General features: G+C 35.7%; 1 protein-coding gene across 1 annotated transcript; it reads right to left on the bottom strand.

Moving 5' to 3' along the window:
* Positions 1 to 15,214, bottom strand: LOC131152851 (uncharacterized). Its single transcript, XM_058104756.1, has 8 exons — positions 14,835 to 15,214; positions 14,552 to 14,645; positions 2,710 to 2,829; positions 2,579 to 2,627; positions 2,245 to 2,344; positions 2,048 to 2,109; positions 1,870 to 1,928; positions 1 to 430 (listed from the first exon to the last, which is right to left on the bottom strand). The coding sequence occupies exons 1-8, from the start codon at positions 14,984 to 14,986 to the stop codon at positions 326 to 328; spliced, it is 741 nt and encodes a 246-aa protein (XP_057960739.1). The 5' UTR covers positions 14,987 to 15,214; the 3' UTR covers positions 1 to 325.
* Between the last annotated feature and the right edge of the window lie 2,593 nt (positions 15,215 to 17,807).

Raw genomic sequence — 17,807 nt, 5'->3', positions numbered from 1 at the left:
TTTTGAACAAAATCAAGACCAAGGGCTAAAGCAGTCTGCAACACTATGCAAATAATGGTAGTTGCAAGTTCTACATGAGATCAAAGTTTGAGAGGGCAGAAGTCAGCTACACCCTACCAAATGTGAATATTTTTCATGATCACCAAAATTACAATAAATTTGGGCAACATAATTAGGCTGACAACAACTTCAGTGGCGGTTTTCACCGGGCAATCGCTCAGGCCTTTGCCAACTACTCTGCATAGCTAACGAAAAAACTCTTAATGAACAAAGAAACAAGACTGGAGGAGAGTCACTTGCGAAGGTCGGTGTATGTTGGCACTGCTCAGCTGATGAGTTTTCTCAACACTGCTTCAGCCCGCTGCTCAAATTTTGGTAAGACCCATTCGTGCTGAACTATGTCGAGGCTGTCTTTCTCTGCACTCAAACCCTAAAAGAACATTGCAAAAAAAAAATTAAGGAAAAAAAAATTCAGTTATAAACATTGGAAAAGGCCACCAAATAAGTCTAAAAATTAAGGAACTCAGGACACCCAGCAAAGGTATACCATGCTTATGCTATAAATTGAAGATAAAAAAGAACTTTAACCTACATTCCCACCAAACATATTTACACTCAACTTTGAACTAGTAAACAATTTAAGAGAACATTCATTCTAAATATTTTCTGTCAATTTCTTATTAATACATATAATTATTCTTTTGTAATCATCATCCTTTAAATTAAGAGTTGAATATAAGTGGGCCTCCCAGTCACCAGACTCAACACTAATAAATTTAATTTAATACAACCGCAAAAACTCGAGATGAAGGCTGCATTTATTTGAGTCTACTACAATTAACAGAGATAAAAAGATTACAAGGAAGGACATCAATCTTTTGTAGGGAGAAACTCAACAAGCATTAGAGGATTGGGAGTAACAAAGTAGAGCAGAACCATCCTATTTGAGAAAGCATATGCTGTGCACTCAAAAAGAAATGTATCATAATGATAAGGGGAAGAAGAAAGAAGATATGATAGAGAGGTGCAGTGAATAAAAATGCAAGGCCTAGGAAAAATAAATATCATAGACACTAAAAGCTAAGGGCTTGTTTAGTTATGAAACAATTTTCATTTTCCAAGCCCAGTTTTCTAAAAAATTATAACACTGTCAGCTTATTTTCCATTTTTCTAACATTTGTATAAAAAATATGAAACAAGAAAAAGTTTTGGCACTGTTCACTTATGGAAATAGTTTTATTTTTCATCTCTAATTTTTCAAGTAATTACAAAAAAATGTCACCTTGATTCCCAATTTTCTAAATTTGTAAACAAAAGTCCGGAAACATTTTCTCATTGTTTGCTAGATTTCTGATTTCTAACTTTTTGAATATGTTGATTCTTAGTTGCCCAACATTCTTATCCATATAACATGGTTCCATGGCTGTCCTATTAATCTATCCTGTTAAATTTAAACGTATTCTATAACCACAAATGTCCGAAGCATCTCTCTATTTTACTCAACCTGCTTCAACTCTATGTACCAAACCATCTTCGATTTCTCCTTCAACTTGCATAACAGATACAAATAAAATACTACTAGGAATTTCTGGATAATCAAGTTAATTGGTTTCTTCATTGCTCCTTCTAGAATTACTAGGATTGCATTTCATATACTTTGCCCAATTCTACTTTATCCTATAACCTCTAGGATTCTAAAGCTTCTCTCCATTATTCTGACTTGTCTAATCCACCTCTAGTTTCATCCATCAATGATACTGGCAGAAGCAATAGACAACATGGAATGCCATTTTGAACAATGCAAACTAATATTTGACAGTTGACATTGAAAACGTGAATAATTCATAGGCAGAAAATGAAAAATTGTACCTTCGAGGGATCCATGCCAAATCCACTCATTTGCATCATACGTTGAGTATCATCAGTCGCTGCATTGAAAAAACAGAAGAAAATTCTAATTTCCCATAATATATAATATTTCATTAGAAAATTCCAGACTGATACACTACTCAATTATGTAGCTTCATATTCATAGAACAATACCAACCATTTTCTTCTCCTAGAATGAGACTGAATAGACCCCTTAATCCAAACAGATTGAGGAAGTACCTGGGGGGAAGGGAAAAAAAAAAGGCAAAAATGAACCATCAGTCACATTCAACCAAAAAAAGCATCCAAGGGGGTAATAGTAAATTTTGTTAGCATAAGGAAAACATTTTCTTGTTCATAAAGCTAGACAAGTACCATGATCGACTACTGACATAGCTAACGTCAACTGTACTCAAGTCAATTCCATTTTGTAACATAGCTCTAAACCTCTGGGTGAGTGGAAATGGTATCTTTGCTGAAGGAAAGGGAAAAAAATGGCACATTCAGATGCTTATAATATAGCAAAGAAATTTATATAGAAAATATTCAAGGCCAATACTCCATGATACACTGCATAAACGAATATGATAACTGAAACTCTGTGACCAGCCAAGGAAAAATTAAGAAAAGAAGAATAAAAATAGCAGCAAGACACGAATACAGCAAGAAAACAGCACGATTAATTTAAGTAGAACGTTAAGAAACAAACCTGCTACAAAACCAGAGAAGAAAAAGTTCACCCATGCAAAAGTAAGAGTCTAGCCAACAGAATAAACAGTGGTCAGACATTCAAGCTATTGAATTGGTAAAAATTCAGTAAAAAATTATAAATTGCTATACCTGAGGTATGATCATTGAAAGGTTTTTCTTCATCATATCCATAGCCATGTTTGGGTCAGAGAACATTTGTGCCTGTGCATTCTGAGCCTGCCCCTTTGGAACATGTAGTAATCCATTTTCCTGCCACATTGTATCAAGCATGTAAGCAACGAAAGCTTGCAGACATTCCAGGTTGCATTTTCCTGGAATGTAAGCAACAGAATGTCTCTGCATTATGACCTTGCATTAGCCCACCAGTCAATTTCTTCCTCAAAACTAATGAAACTACAAAATATGATCCCTCTCACTAGCAATCAATCATTAACCCCAATTAATCTTCATTTCTACTCTTAATATATTATCTAAAAGCTTTATCTCACACACATATATTAACATGCCAATCAATTAACTTCACACCAGTATCCTTAATATATCTAATAAGGACCCTATAATTTGCTTTCTCTAAATCCATGAAAAATAGGGAAAAATCTATATTAACGGCACCGAGGGATGCCACCTAAGCACATAGAAAGAAATTACAAAGAAATATCAACAAAGCCAAAAGCAACTTGACAATTTGCAAAAAGCCGTCCACTAAACAAAAAATACAGTATATTAGCCCCCATTTGGAGCATTTAAAAAAAAAAGTGCTTATAGCACTTATCACTTAACATAAGCATTTGAATAAAAAAGTGGTGTTTTGTTTGAATTATAGTAAGTGCCTATTGCAAAAGTGGGTACCGTACAATCACTTTTTAAAGTGAATTTGGGGAAGCTCTCCCAGATTGCTTTTTTTTTTTCCCCCTACTTATAAGTGGGCACTGTAGAGAGGCAGTAGCATGACTGTTAAGTTATGGCAATTTATGGGCAAGACGGTAATTTACTCTCTTCTTTCAACCTGTCTCTCTTGATCACTCATTGCTCTCCCTCTCTTGCTCTCTTTGCTACAGCAACGCCACTCCACCATTACTGCACGGTAGCTCTGCCGTTAAATTGGAACCCCAAAATACATCCAAATGGTTGTCTGCAAGGTTTGATATGTAAGGGTTGTCACAAGTTGGCTGAACATGAAGGCAAGTTCAGAGGTTTGTTCAGGGAGGGGGTTTCATTTGCAGAGAGGGGAGGGGGAGAGCATTTCTTTTGATTTTCAGATTAGAGTTTTGGGGGGGGGGGGGAGAGGTTCTCTTTGTTTTCATATTTGCTGAAGTGTGGGGAAGAGACTTCACCATGGAAGGACACCCGAGAAAGCCCCTATTTTCTCAAAGCGTGAATTTTTAATTATTAAAAAATATGAAACTAATAATATTATAAATATAAATTATTAATAATATATTATTGTTAATCAAAAAATAAATATGATGAATTATATTAATTAGGAAAATACTAATTAAAAATATTAATTTAATTAATAAGATTATAATTAACATAAACCAAAAATAATATATTATTTATTATGTGTTATTAATATATGCATTATACTAATACTAAGAACTTACAATAATATTAATAATATATATACTGCACTTAAAATAAAAGTGGTTATCGAAACACCACTTATTCACCAGCACTTATAATCAGCACTTATTTTTAAGGGCAAAAGATACTAACCTCCCCTAAGGTTTAGCAAAAGGACAATGACCTCTCTTGAGGTTTCGAAAATTCCAAAGACCTCCTCCTGAGATTCTAAAAATCTCAATGACCTCCCCTGAGGTTTGTCAAAAAGACACAAACCTCCCCTTGTATTTTGCCAAAAGACAAATTTTTTTTTAGAGAGGTCTGTGTCTTTTTGGCAAAACTCAGGGGAGGTTAGTGCCTTTTGTCCTATTTTTAAATGCAACGAAAATGACCATTGGCAATTTTTCAATTTAGCACTTATTAAATTCAGCACTTTTTCTAAGGCATTTCTGCATAAGTGGTTTCAAATGATCCCAATCCAGCTATCCTTAACAGGGTTCAAAGGGATGTCAACTCTACAACTTCTCTCGCTCCACACAAGATAAAAAATATAAATCAATTCTGTAAGATTTTTCCTCTGAGCAATTCAACAAAAACTAGAACCTGCCACGACCCAGCAAATTCCCATCACGCTCAAAGCAAAATGCCTCAGGTTTTTAGTCCAATTAAAGTCAATAAGGAGATGGTGCAGTGTCTCAATTTCTCCTTTACACAGATAATAACATGCTTCATACCCATTTTCTGTAAATTATCAAGCACCAAAATTTTATTCCAAGCTACCTCCCAAAGAAAGAAGCAACCTTGGTGGAGGCCCTAGTTTCCAAATGACTTTTCATGGTAACAAATTATTTTCAACAGTGCAGTGACTTGACTCAAATATTCAACACAAGGATCTCACTTAAAAAATCCCACTATTTGTTTTATTCCTTTGCATGGATAGCATATATTCAACAAAAATAATACCCCTTTTCTGCACTTGAAGATATTGAAAAGAAGAGGAGAGGATGGTAGAATTATTTGCAAAAAGCCTCACGGCAACAGCTGCAGAATGGATGCAAACAGGGAACTTAAAAAGCTGGAATGCTCAGTGAGTTACGATAGGTCTTGAGGAATTTCAGACCCGGTGGAGGCTGAAAGCAGGCAGGTCGCTGAAAAGAACCTATGTGGAGGAAATTGATTTCATGGAATGTGAGGGCTCTCAAAATCTACAAGGATCCTAATCAGGTTGTTTCCCAAAGATTGGAAGTGAGATGTATTTTGTTTTCAGGAAACTAAGGGGCTGCAGCCTTAAATAGCTGTGTGGTTAGCAGAATATGGGGATCAAGAACTGCAAGTGGATTGCTTTGGGAGCTACTGGAAAAGCAGGAGGAATCCACATAATGTGGAATGACATGATGGTGGAGCTGATGTACCATTCTTTGAAGTCTTTCTCAGCTTCTTGCCTCTTCAAGAATTTGGAGGACAATTTCACTTGGATTTTCACTGTTCACTGTGGTCTATGGTCCAAGTGAAGGCTCTTCCACGCATCTCTTGCAGAGTGAGCTCCCTGCGGTTAGAGGCAATTGGGAAACCCCCTTGGGTGATTGGGGGAGTGTTCAACTTGGCCTTATACCCACATGAAAGAAAAGGGCGAATCTCAGAGATAACTAGCACCCAGGAGTTCCATGACTTTGTTAATGGCTATGCCCTCATCAACCTTCCCCTCATTGGCAACCCTCTCGCATGGTCAAATACTAGGAAGAATCCATCTCATGCAAGGGTCAACAATTCTTAATTTATTCAGACTGGAAAGAACACTATCCCAAAGTTACCCAGTCATTGCTTCCATGACCAATTAGACCACTTTCCTGTCCTTTTTGACACAGGAGGAATGGGGCGCCAATCCCTTTATGCTTTGAGAATATGCAGCTCAAGTATGAAGGGTATGACAATCAGGTCAAGCAATGGTGACTTGAGCTGCATTTTGAAGGGAAGGCCAGCTTCATGTTCACCTGAATCTTGAAAGAGCTAAAAAGAGAAATTGAAATGGTGGAACAGGAATATTTTTGGCAATATTAATTTGAGGAAGAATGTGATCCTCAATGGCATCAATGAACTGGATGAAGATGAGCTTAGAAGTGCCATAATGCTGAGAATAGGTTCAGAAGAATTACTCTCAAGAAAGAGCTTGCTGAAGTCATTATCTTGGAAGAAATTGCCTGGAGGCAAAAAATCAAGGGCTCTTTGGCTGAAGGAGGGGATAGGAGTATCCTAGTTTCTTCCACTGAACAGCTAAAGCTCACCGAAGGTTCAACATGTTGACAAGAATTGAAGTGGAGGGGGAAATTCTAGTTGATGAAGGGGATATTAAAAGGGGCATCTGCAATTTTTGTAAAAACCTTTATACCAAGAAACAGTCTATGAGATAAAAGTGGATGGCATTATTTTCAGAAACATGTGCCCTCTCATGCCTCAGGGGCTCAAAAGGCCTTTTGAGGAAAAGGAAATAATCCAAATTCTCAAGGGTTGTAATGGGGATAAAGCTTCTGGCCCTGATGGCCTCTCTATGGCCATCTTTCAAAGGAATTGGGACCTCCCTAAGCAGGATATCATTGGTGCTTTAAAAAAATTCCACAGTGATGACTTTTTGAGTCCTATCCTGTTTTGATAATGACAAATCACAGCATCTCATTTGTGCGCTAAGTGTTTGAACAGGTTTATGTTTCTATGAGCACAAACGATTGAAGAAAAATGGAAGCCATGAAGCACTTATTCGAGCACATCATTTGGCATGTTCCATGAAAAACTGACGAGCAAAGCTTGAAGACCTGCATTTTTCAATTGTAATGTACTTAGGTTTCAATTGTGCATGCTTCTCCATTTGATTTGATGTGAAGCTCTCTACCATGACCTTAGTTGGACCCTAGGCACTCTATATTTCATGGAAAATCATTTTACAAATGTACAAAAATTAGTTCAAGTGCAAATATCATTTTTGGAATGAAAAACTCCAAAACAAAATTTTTACAATCCCCTTCATGTTTCTGCCGTCTCATTGATGAGCAATTTTCTCGATCAATCAGTTCTCATCTTAAAATATGTTCAACATGAAAATTGTGGAATTTTCTCTTGCTTTCTTTTGATACCAAGAACATCCCATTTGGAGCTTTCCAGAAAAAGTAATGCCCAAAATACTAAAAAGTGTCCGTAGCAGAAAATTCCCTTTATGTTTCTTCCGTTTCATTGATGAGCGATTTTCTTAATCAATCACTTCTAATCTTAAAAAAAGTTCAACATAAAAGTTATGGGATTTTCTCTTAACTTTCTATTAATACCAAGAACATCCAATTTGGAGTTTTGTAGAAAAATTTATGCCTGAAATACTGAAGGGTGTTTGTAACCTCTCAGGAAAGGTGTAGAAACGGCCGGAAAACGGCTAGTTTTCAAATAAATTATATTTTAACACCCCACCGGCCATAAAACAGCTATATTTCCAATTTGCCTATAAATACCTTGCCCAAACACTTGAACAAACTAAGAAAATCATTTGGAAAGCCTACTTGCATATTCTTTCATTCTTCTTCATATTTGAAACCCATTTTGAAGATCAAGTTCATATTTTCTCCTACTCTTTCTTTTTGAAAATCCTTTTGGGGAAAATATTTTGGGTCATTCAAGAAAGGCTTGAGCTTTTATATTCATACTCATATATATTGCTTGAAAGTCTTCTTGCAATTTGATTTTTCAAAGGTCAATCTTGAAGAAAATATTTCTCCTACTCTTCTTTTGAAAATTCTTTTTGGAGAAAATCTTGTGAGTTATACAAGAAAACTTTGAGCATATATTCATTTATATATACTTGCTTGAAAAGCTTCTTGAGAAAGGCTAGAGCATATACTTACATTCATATATTTTGCTTGGAAGCCTTTTTGCTTTTGATATTTCAAAAGTCTATTTGAGAAAAATCATTTCCATACTCACTCTTACTTGCAAAACATTTTTGAGAGAAATCCCTACACTCTACCGAACTTCATATTTTAAATCATTTGAGAGTGCATTTAGATATATTTTTCATTGTACAAGAAGAATGAAAGAATATGCAAGTAGGCTTTCCAAATGATTTTCTTAGCTTGTTCAAGTGTTTGGGCAAGGTATTTATAGGCAAATTTGAGATATAGCCTTTTTATGGCCGTTGGGGTGTTAAAATATAATTTATTTTGAAAACTAGCCGTTTTCCGGCCGTTTCTACACCTTTCTCGAGAGGTTGCAAACACCCTTCAGTATTTTAGGCATAACTTTTTCTACAAAAGTCCAAATTAGATGTTGGTATTAATAGAAAACTAGGAGAAAATCCCACAACTTTTATGTTGAACACTTTTTAAGATAAGAAGTGATTGATTAAGAAAATCGCTCATCAATGAGACGGAAGAAACATGAAGAGAATTTTCTGCTGCGGACACCTTTCAGTATTTTGGGCATTACTTTTTCTAGAAAACTCCAAATGGGACGTTCTTGGTATCAAAAGAAAGCAAGAGAAAATCCCACAATTTTCATGTTGAACATATTTTAAGATGAGAACTAATTGATCGAGAAAAATGCTCATCAATGAGACGGCAAAAACATGAAGGGGATTTTAAAATTCTTGTTTTGGAGTTTTTCATTCCAAAAATGATTTTTATACTTGAAATAATTTTTGCACATTTGTAAAATGATTTTCCATGAAATATAGAGCGCCTAGGGTCCAACTAAGGACATGGTAGAGAGCTTCGCATCAAATCAAATGAATATGCATGCACAATTGAAGCCTAAGTACATTACAACTGAAAAATACAGGTCTTCAATCCTTGCTCTTCACTTTACCATTCAGCAAGCCAGGAGATGTGAGCTTTTAGTTCCTCATGGCTTCCATTGTACCTCAACTCTTCGTGCCTTCTAAGATAAATTTCTATTCAAACACTAGATGCATAAGTGAGATACTTTGGATTTTTCATAATCAAAATGGGATAGGACTCATAAAGTCAACAATCTCCCATTTTTTGATGATGACAAATACAAGAGCAAAAATGGGTCCAGCCTGAAAAGGCTCCCCCTAAGAATATGTATAATTTAAAATTTTCAGTACATTTTAAGCATATATAGGAAATAAGACATTTCAAAACAATATGCATTTAAGTTTGACATTGAAGTTTAGATACCAAGTGTAGATAACAGAAGGACGGAAGGAGCAAGATATATTAGAAAGAGTTTTGCTCAAACTTCTCCCCCAAGATTTCTCACTCAATTTTGCAGTTACATCACCCAATTTTGCTTAGCTACTTCTCCCCCTTTTGGCATCAACAAAAGGGTTAAGGTAAAAAACAATTTTAAGCATTAAAAAAATCCCTTAGCTTTAAGAAGCCTTTGCTAATGATTGTTTTAAAAGATATGGCAATATTGTATACAAAACAGTATGACAATCAACATGCTATTGAAATGTCTTCTTTCCTAGATATGCTTGAAATGTATAGAAAATTTTAAATTATGCATATTCTTAGGGGGAGCCTTTCCAGGTTGGATCCATTTTTGCTCTTGTATTTGTCATCATAAAAAAGGGGAGATTGTTGACTTTATGAGTTCTATCTCGTTTTGATTATGACAAATCCAAAGTATCTCACTTGTGCATCTAGTGTTTGAACATAAATTTATCTTAGAAGAGGCACGAAAAGTCGAGGTACAATGGAAGCCATGAGGAACTGAAAGCTTACATCTCCTGGTTTGCTGAATGGTAAAATGAAGAGCAAGGATTGAAGATTTTATTTTCTATTGTAATGCATTTAATTTGTTTGTAATATGCATGTCTTGCATAATGGGATTGAATGCTCAATACTAGACCAAGACTGACCTTACGGAACCACAATTTTCATGGAAAACCTTCTACTCAAAATTCTAAACTCATACACATAAGGTTGAAACTTTTTTTGAAGTCAAAAGAGGGCTTAAATTCAACTTTTTAAGGTGCCCAGTTGACTAGCCTCTTAAGGCCCAGTCGACCGGCTAATGCATGAGACCAAAATTCTTAATTATATAAAGCCCCAATCAACCGGCCCATTTAAACCTATTCAAGGCCCAGTCGAACGACCTTACCACATGGCCAGATTTCTAAAGCTCTAGCCGACTGACAGCATTTATACCTGTTGAAACCCAGTCGACAAGCCTAATGATCCAGTAGACCAAATCTTGAGCCCCAGTCAACCGAACCTTGGTGATTTGAATATCACCTTGGCCCAGTCGACCGAAGACACTACCAGTCGACCGGACCTCTCGGGTTGGGCAATTTTTCAAGTCGAAAACGGTCATTAAATTCAAATTAAACAAATTAATAATGCCCAATCGGTCCCTTAATGGTCATTTTTTGAAGAGCTCTATAAATAGTCCACTCAAAGCTCATTTATTAACCTTTGATTATCTTGAATACTCTCTAAAATCTTTGAGCATTACTTCTCTTATTTTCTCTCATACAAGCAAGCATCTACTATCTTTCTCTCATTCTTTTGAAAAATTTATTTCGAAAGAGAGCATTGATTATCATTCTCTTCCTTCATTTGCAAAGTTATTGCTCTTGAGGATTGTTGAAGAGGTATTCATTTGGGCATTTATTTTCTCATCAAAAAAGCATTTACTCTCATTCAAACTTTTATTTTGAAAATCATTTCTTGAAAGTAAATTTTAAGTTTCTCCCACTTATTTTCTTGATAAATATTTTTGGAGAAACCATTTATAGCTTGTGAATCTTTGAGCATCTCCATTGCAAGATTCAAAGGTTCATTCAATATTTATTGCAAAAATCATTTTTTGAGCTAAACCCTAACTTCTTCTACACTAATATTTTGAACAACATTTTTAGGAGAAAACACTTGGGATTTGAGATCTTTGAAAGCTTCTATTGCACATTTTCTTTTTGAATCAAAGATCATATATACTCACATCTCCTCTCATTTATCTCAAAATATTTTTAAGAGAGGAAAAACTCTAGATCTCTATTGAGCATAAATCCTATCATATAAGAGTACTTATAGAATTTCATTGTACACATTAGCTTATTTGAGAAGCACCTTGTTGTACACAAATTTATTTTTCATATCTTGTAATCCCTACGGTTCGAGTAGTGAACCGTGTTCTAGGCGTGGGGTATTGCCCGAGGAGGGGGACTTCACCCTGTAAGGAGAATTTGTAAAAGGCTTTGCTTCGCCCAGTTAAGTGAGCTAGATAATGAATCTTCAAGCAAGTTGTCTTGAGGCGAGGACATAGGCAGGGTTTGACGAACCTCGTAAAAACCCAGTATCATTTTTTCCCTATACTCTTCACATTTATGTATTTGCATGTTTATATTTACTTGTTGAGATTACTGCATTTGTGTTTAAATACTGGTTTGTAGATGATTTGAGAAAATACTGAAACTGTCATACTTGTTTAAATTATTTGAACTCTCATATATCTGCTAAATTTATGATTGCATAGAAAGACCCTAGGCTTATGTAATACTGGTTGTGATTTTGAAAATAGAACATACTTGACCGAGAAATTTTTAAAATCTCCAATTCACCCCCCCTCTTGAGATTACACCAAAATCACACATAGAATTAGTAAATTCATGACTAGCATCAACACTACTTTTCTCACCTTGATTCCTAAGAAATTGGGGTAGGCAACATCAAAGATCTATGCTCTATTAGCCTAGTTAGCAGCTTATGTAAGTTCCTCACTAACAACCTCGCAGCAAGGCTCGAAACTGCTTTGGAGGTCATTGAGAAGCACCAGCATGCCTTTGTAGTAAGAAAACAGATCATAAAGGCGCTAATGGAATTGTGATTTGCAAGTTGGACATGGAGAAGGCGGTCGACCATGTAAATCCAAAAGTTTTGCAGTACATTCTCAGATGAATGGGTTTTGAGGAAACTTGGTGTAGCTGGATTCATCATTGTATTTCTTCCCCCTCATTCTCAATGCTCATTAATAGCTTCTATGTGGATTTTCTTTGTATATCCTGTGGTTTGAGACAAGGGGACCCCCTCTCTCTTTGTTTATCACGGTTATGGAAGTGTTGAGCCTAATGATTATTAAAACAAATGAAAGACGGCCTACTCAAGGGGATCAGCATTGGAAAGAACAAGGTAAGTATGGTTGTCTCCCACCTCCTTTTTTCTAATGACACTATCATTTTTTGTGAGGATGACTTGGTCAAGTCCTCAATTCCATATGCATTCTTCTTGGGTTTGAAGCAATCTCAGGTTTAAAGTGAACTTTGGTAAAAGTGAAACTATTCCAGTGGGGCCTTGTGATTGTGGGCCTTTACTTGCAGGCCTATAGAGTTGTACTTTGAGAGCTTTCCCTATTAAATACCTCAAGCCTCACTCTGCGAGCTAAATTTAAAGATAAGGGCCTTCGGGACCCCATTGTTGAAATATTTGAAAGGAAACTCATGGAGTTGAAAAGGAATTACCTGTCACAATGCGGAAGGCTCGTGCTCATTGAAAACACTTTTTCCAACCTTCTGGTCTATTTCATGTCTCTTTTCCCTAACCCATGTTCAATTGCCAGAAGATTGGAAGGTATTCAAGGGAGATCTCTATGGGCGGACACAATGGAGGAGTTTAAACAAACTATGCATAAGGGAGAGATAGGCCTCAAATCTCTTCCCATTTTCAATAGGGGCCTCTTGGGGAAATGGATTTGGAGATTCATGAAAGAAAAAATCACGTCTGGAGGGAAATCATTGCTACTAAACGGCCTTCATCGTAATAGTTAGGCCTCAAAGGATTTGAATGGATCCAATGGAGTAAGTGTTTGGAAATTCATTAGAATCTTCTCAAGCCTCCCTACCACTAGATCCCAAATCCCTCTTTGCTTGAATTTTGCCCCTAACAATAGCCCAAATAAGTCCAATGACAACCTATCACTTTTTCCCACCAAAGCATTAGCCAGCCACTCAACATTGATCCATCCCCTTATCAGAATAAGCCCACTTTTCCCCAAGTTAACCTTTAATCTACTTCCAAACAGTGTAGGAGGCGCCTCAAGTTCAAAAGTTCCTACTTATCCGTGACAAAAAAAACAATAGTCATTTGCAAAATAGCAAAATGAAAATTAACTGCGTAAAGGGGAATCCCTTCACAATCTAGAGAAGCCCTTCTCCCCATCACCACCCCCCTCCCCCCCCCAAAAAAAACATAATAAATAAACTAAAAATTAAAAATTAAAAAAAAAGGGGAAAAAAAAAACTTCTCTTTTCCCTGATTGACATCCTTCCACACCCTCTTTTCCGTCCAAATTAATGATTTCATCAAGACGATTCCCCCCTCTTACATGCAAATCTCCAAAGTCCTACTTGCCCCATTTCTTGATTTTAGCTTTCAAAACCCTAAGTTTAGTGCAAGCCACATAACTCACGTGGCTTTCCACGGACATCGTTTTATCCTTTTCCACCAACTCTTCACAAGTTCTTTGAACCCTTCCACCAAAGGCAAATATCCCGGAAACAAAATACGTTGCTTAGAATCCTTTCGCCTTTTCCACCAACTCTCCATGGTTTTGGAAGGTAGCTTGGAATAAGGAACCTCAAATCCACCTCACTCATTTTCTCAACTCTCCATGATTGTTTGGAAGGTAGCTTATGGGGTCATGAATTTTTAAAGGAAAATAATAATTGTCTCCATTCATACTTGAATATCTCATTCTCAACTATTGCAATAGAGATCATTGCATATAAACTGTAATAGCATAAAATTTTAGGGCCTCCCAGCTATCATACTTATCATACTAAAAGGAACAATGTTATCATTCTAATTCCATTAGCAAGTTAGAGCATCAAACTTGATAGTGAATGAATCAAACTAGAAAATTCATCTTTTTGCCCAATTCTCTGACTGCTTTCCAAAGTTGGAACAGGAATTCTATATGCCCCCATCTTCTATCAATCTGACTCAACATTTTTGTTAGTCAAAATCAGTTATTGATGGCAACTAACAATAACAGGAGGTTTAAGGAAAAGGGTTGGCGTAAAATTTTGCATATTTCAACATAGAAGCACAGCGAAGGGGATGCTTCTAGATAAATATAGCATCAAACAATAGAAATTCCAGTGCTTAATCCCAAGATTTTTTCTCTTTTCACAACTTTACAAGGTTGAACAATATCTGCTAGCATGTTAAGCTGAGCCTAAATGGGTTCAACCAAAATATTGAGCTTCAACCAAGCTAGAATTCCAAACAAGATTGAACCAATCACTTGGGGTAGCTATACAAGATAATTTGAATGGTCCAAGAATATTATCACGGTAAATATTAGCATGCCGAAGTCAGCAAATCTTCAAGCTATGTACCACAAAAAGTCGCCTTCGACAGAAATTGGAAAAGAAAAAAGAACAGAAAACGAATATTTAAACCAAGCAAACCTCATTGCTGAAGTAAACCCGGCGAGCGCGAAATGCCTTAGGAGGTATGAAATTCGCAGAAGTCCTTAAGTTCCGCGCCCTAACAACGACCTGACTGCAATTCAACAACACACACACACACACAAACCACATCCGTATCAATGAAAACTGACTGTCCTGTTGGCTAGCATCTGGGAATTAGCAATTATTGGTTTTAAAACCCCGTATCAATTCAGTTTTTGGATTCAGAAAAACAAGAACATTATTTTAAAAATAAAACTACTTGTGACTGAGCACTGCCTACCCTTCTTTGACGATCTTCGCATCCGGTGTATGAGATGACCGCATGAGTTTGGCGACGAAGTGGCGGAGGATTCCGATGAGAACCATCACGACGGAGAGAGGAATGAGCACCCAATCTCTGATCGCCGTGTCCAAAACCAGATCTTCCGCCATGGATATCTACGCCCAGACCTCCGTCTATCACTGCCCAATAATCGATTTCCTCTTCTTTTCCCTTCTCCTCTCTCTTTGAGTTCTCTTCGACGGGACCTTCTTCTGATTTCTCCCTCTCCCACACACGCACTGGTTTTTGGCGACGGCCCAGGACGGTACTGTCCTTGTGCGAAAGCTGAGTTTTAAGGGCTGTTTGGAAGTATTGTGAAAAATTATAAAAATGAAATTAAAAAAAAAGAAAAAATTACGGGCTCCTTTAATTGAAAATATTTTATATTATTTATTATTATTTTATTTTTTAAAATAATTATAAAGAAATTAGTTAATTTTTTAAAATTTATAACATTTCACGTAAAAAATAAATTTTTTTGACACTGTTTACTTGTAAAATGAATTTTATTTATTATTTTTAATTTTTTAAATAATTATAAAAATGTCACATTTTTTCTAATTTTTTTAAAAATTTATATAGAAAATTTGAAATTTATCTTTTATTATTTTCCAAGTGGTCCTTGAATGAGAATTTTGAAATTAAGAGATATTACTTCTAACTAATTCAAAAATTTTATTGAAGCAAAAGGACATTTCTCTTTATTGCATCTTGCCAAGCTTATGAGAAAAATATAAATTGAGATTTTGATTTCTCTCTTAATGAGAAGGTTTCAACCATATTAAAGTATTCTTATTAGTTATGGCCAAGGAGACTTTATAATTTTTGTACGTCGTAATTCACATTAGATATATTGTTATTTTTACAGTTTTTCAATAATAATGTAGTGGGTTTTATCATGTACGTCAAAAATTCTATTCACGGTATAGTTCTCCTAATAAATGTTAACATTTTAATTAAAACTTACTTATCTCATGTTTGGACAGAATTTGGATTTGAATTTGTTAATCTTATAGGTCACAACCGATTTTAATAATAACAAATACTTGTTGTATTTGATGCATATTTGAAAATATGTGCAGGTATATAGTTGACAGGTCAAAATGATGACACAAGGAGAAGTTGAAGGCCCTGAAAATCCTATTAATGTTGTACTTAAATTCTTTATTCATTATGGATCTGTCATAGTAAATAGGTTTTTGGGCTGTAATAATTATATGCATCACCTGCATTGTATGATAGGTAAGCTCAAACGAAAAATACCTCAAAATGACCCTAGGACACTTACACATACATATATATATATATATATATATATATATATATATATATATATATATATATATATGGTTTTGAGGAAAGGGTGATCACATATTTAAAAAGAATTGAAATGTATGAAAAATACATGTTCGGTCGATTGTACTTGAAAGTACAATATCACCCGGTCGACCGAATCAGGACCGGGACAACTATTTGACCATTGCCTAGTCGACCGTGACATGCCAGTTCATTCTCACCCGGTCGACCGAACTCCCTCAGAGTCAACTCTTTGACCTTACGGTCGACCGAGCCCAAATCCTAAGCCAACAACCTGGTCAATCGAGTTCCCACATGGGAGAACTCAACGCTCCGGTCGATCGAACTACTCAATTCATAAGCTTTCAGTCAACCGAACAGTGCTAAAAAGGAAAATTGCCTCTGGAACCTGGTTGATCAATCGACCGAACTTCTAGTTCATTTCTTACTCGGTCAACCGAACGTGCACAACTCGATTAACCGAACCTTGCTTCGGTCGACCGGTGCTCTCGGGTTGTCCCAATATTTTTACCATGGTTAATTATTTAAATAGGGTTAATTGTATTAAAATGTATTAAAACATTTAGAATAATTTCATATGTATCCTGAAAGGTTATATTTTTTAGGAACTCTATATATACCCCCTCATTTGGAATAATTAGCATCGAATTAGCAATCTTAATTAGGAAAAATCCTTTGAAATTCGAAAATCTATTATACTCATTTTTTGAGCTTCCAACACTCATTCTTACCAGATTTTATTGCTCAAAACTCTTTGTAAGTGTGATTGAGTATTCTTCTCATTAGGCTTAAGCTCTCTCTTGTTCTTGTTGATTGAAATTATTTTATTAGAGAGCTAAACTTGAAGTTTACCTAGGAGACTTTGTTAATAAGTCTTCCCTATGAATTCTTCATTAAGCCTTTGAGTTTTGCATTGTCATTGCAATACTCAAGGAGTTCACTTTGGATTTTGATTGCTAAATATTTTACAAATCATTCTCAAAATATATCTTGCGCTTATATTTGATAAATATATAGTTTGAGATATTTTCTTGAGTGTCAAAAGATCTTTGTTGCTATACCTTTGATTAAGATCATTATTTTAATACAAAGATCAAACAACTATTTTTACAAATTATTATTGAATATCTCTTATGGTTCACTTTGATAAAAACTTTTGTTGAGATATTTGGAGTATACTTGTGATCTTTGCTAGTGCACTGTGATTGAGAACATTATTTTGGCACAAAGATCCTGTCACTTACACTCTCACGTACTGATTGCATTAATAACATAAATTTGAGAGTAGATACTAAGGCTACATTGAGTTTATCATATCTTATTATTTGGTATTGTGTTGATTATATTGGTACATATAAGCTTATGTAAAAAGCATTTTCTTGTACGCAAGAATTGTATTTCAAATTTGTTGTATTCCAGGCACAGGCCTGAAGAGGGAGACTAGCCCTGTTGAATAGTCCCGAACTAGCTTAGACCTAGTTAGGAAAGTTAGGTGAGTCATCCTAGTAAGACGTGTTGGTTGAGGTCAGTCCCGCTAATTGACCTAATTGTAATCGGTGTCATTCCACCCGTTAAGTGATTCTTTAGTGAAATTCTCAAGCTTGCGAGTTAGAG

This window comes from Malania oleifera, chromosome 4 (assembly GCF_029873635.1).
Source record: "Malania oleifera isolate guangnan ecotype guangnan chromosome 4, ASM2987363v1, whole genome shotgun sequence".
In the NCBI taxonomy this organism is placed as follows: Eukaryota; Viridiplantae; Streptophyta; class Magnoliopsida; order Santalales; family Ximeniaceae; genus Malania; species Malania oleifera.
The sequence above is the reverse complement of the archived record's forward strand: the minus strand, read 5'-3'. Positions and strand labels throughout refer to the sequence as shown.

What these genes read in the sequence shown, in the direction of transcription:
- LOC131152851 (XM_058104756.1), bottom strand. Translation starts at nt 14,986, where the DNA reads ATGGCGGAAGATCTGGTTTTGGACACGGCGATCAGAGATTGGGTGCTC. An exon ending in GCGAAGATCGTCAAAGAAGG is followed by an intron (nt 14,646 to 14,834) that starts GTAGGCAGTGCT and finishes GTTGAATTGCAG; the next exon opens with TCAGGTCGTTGTTAGGGCGC. An exon ending in TTTCAATGATCATACCTCAG is followed by an intron (nt 2,628 to 2,709) that starts GTATAGCAATTT and finishes TCTGTTGGCTAG; the next exon opens with ACTCTTACTTTTGCATGGGT.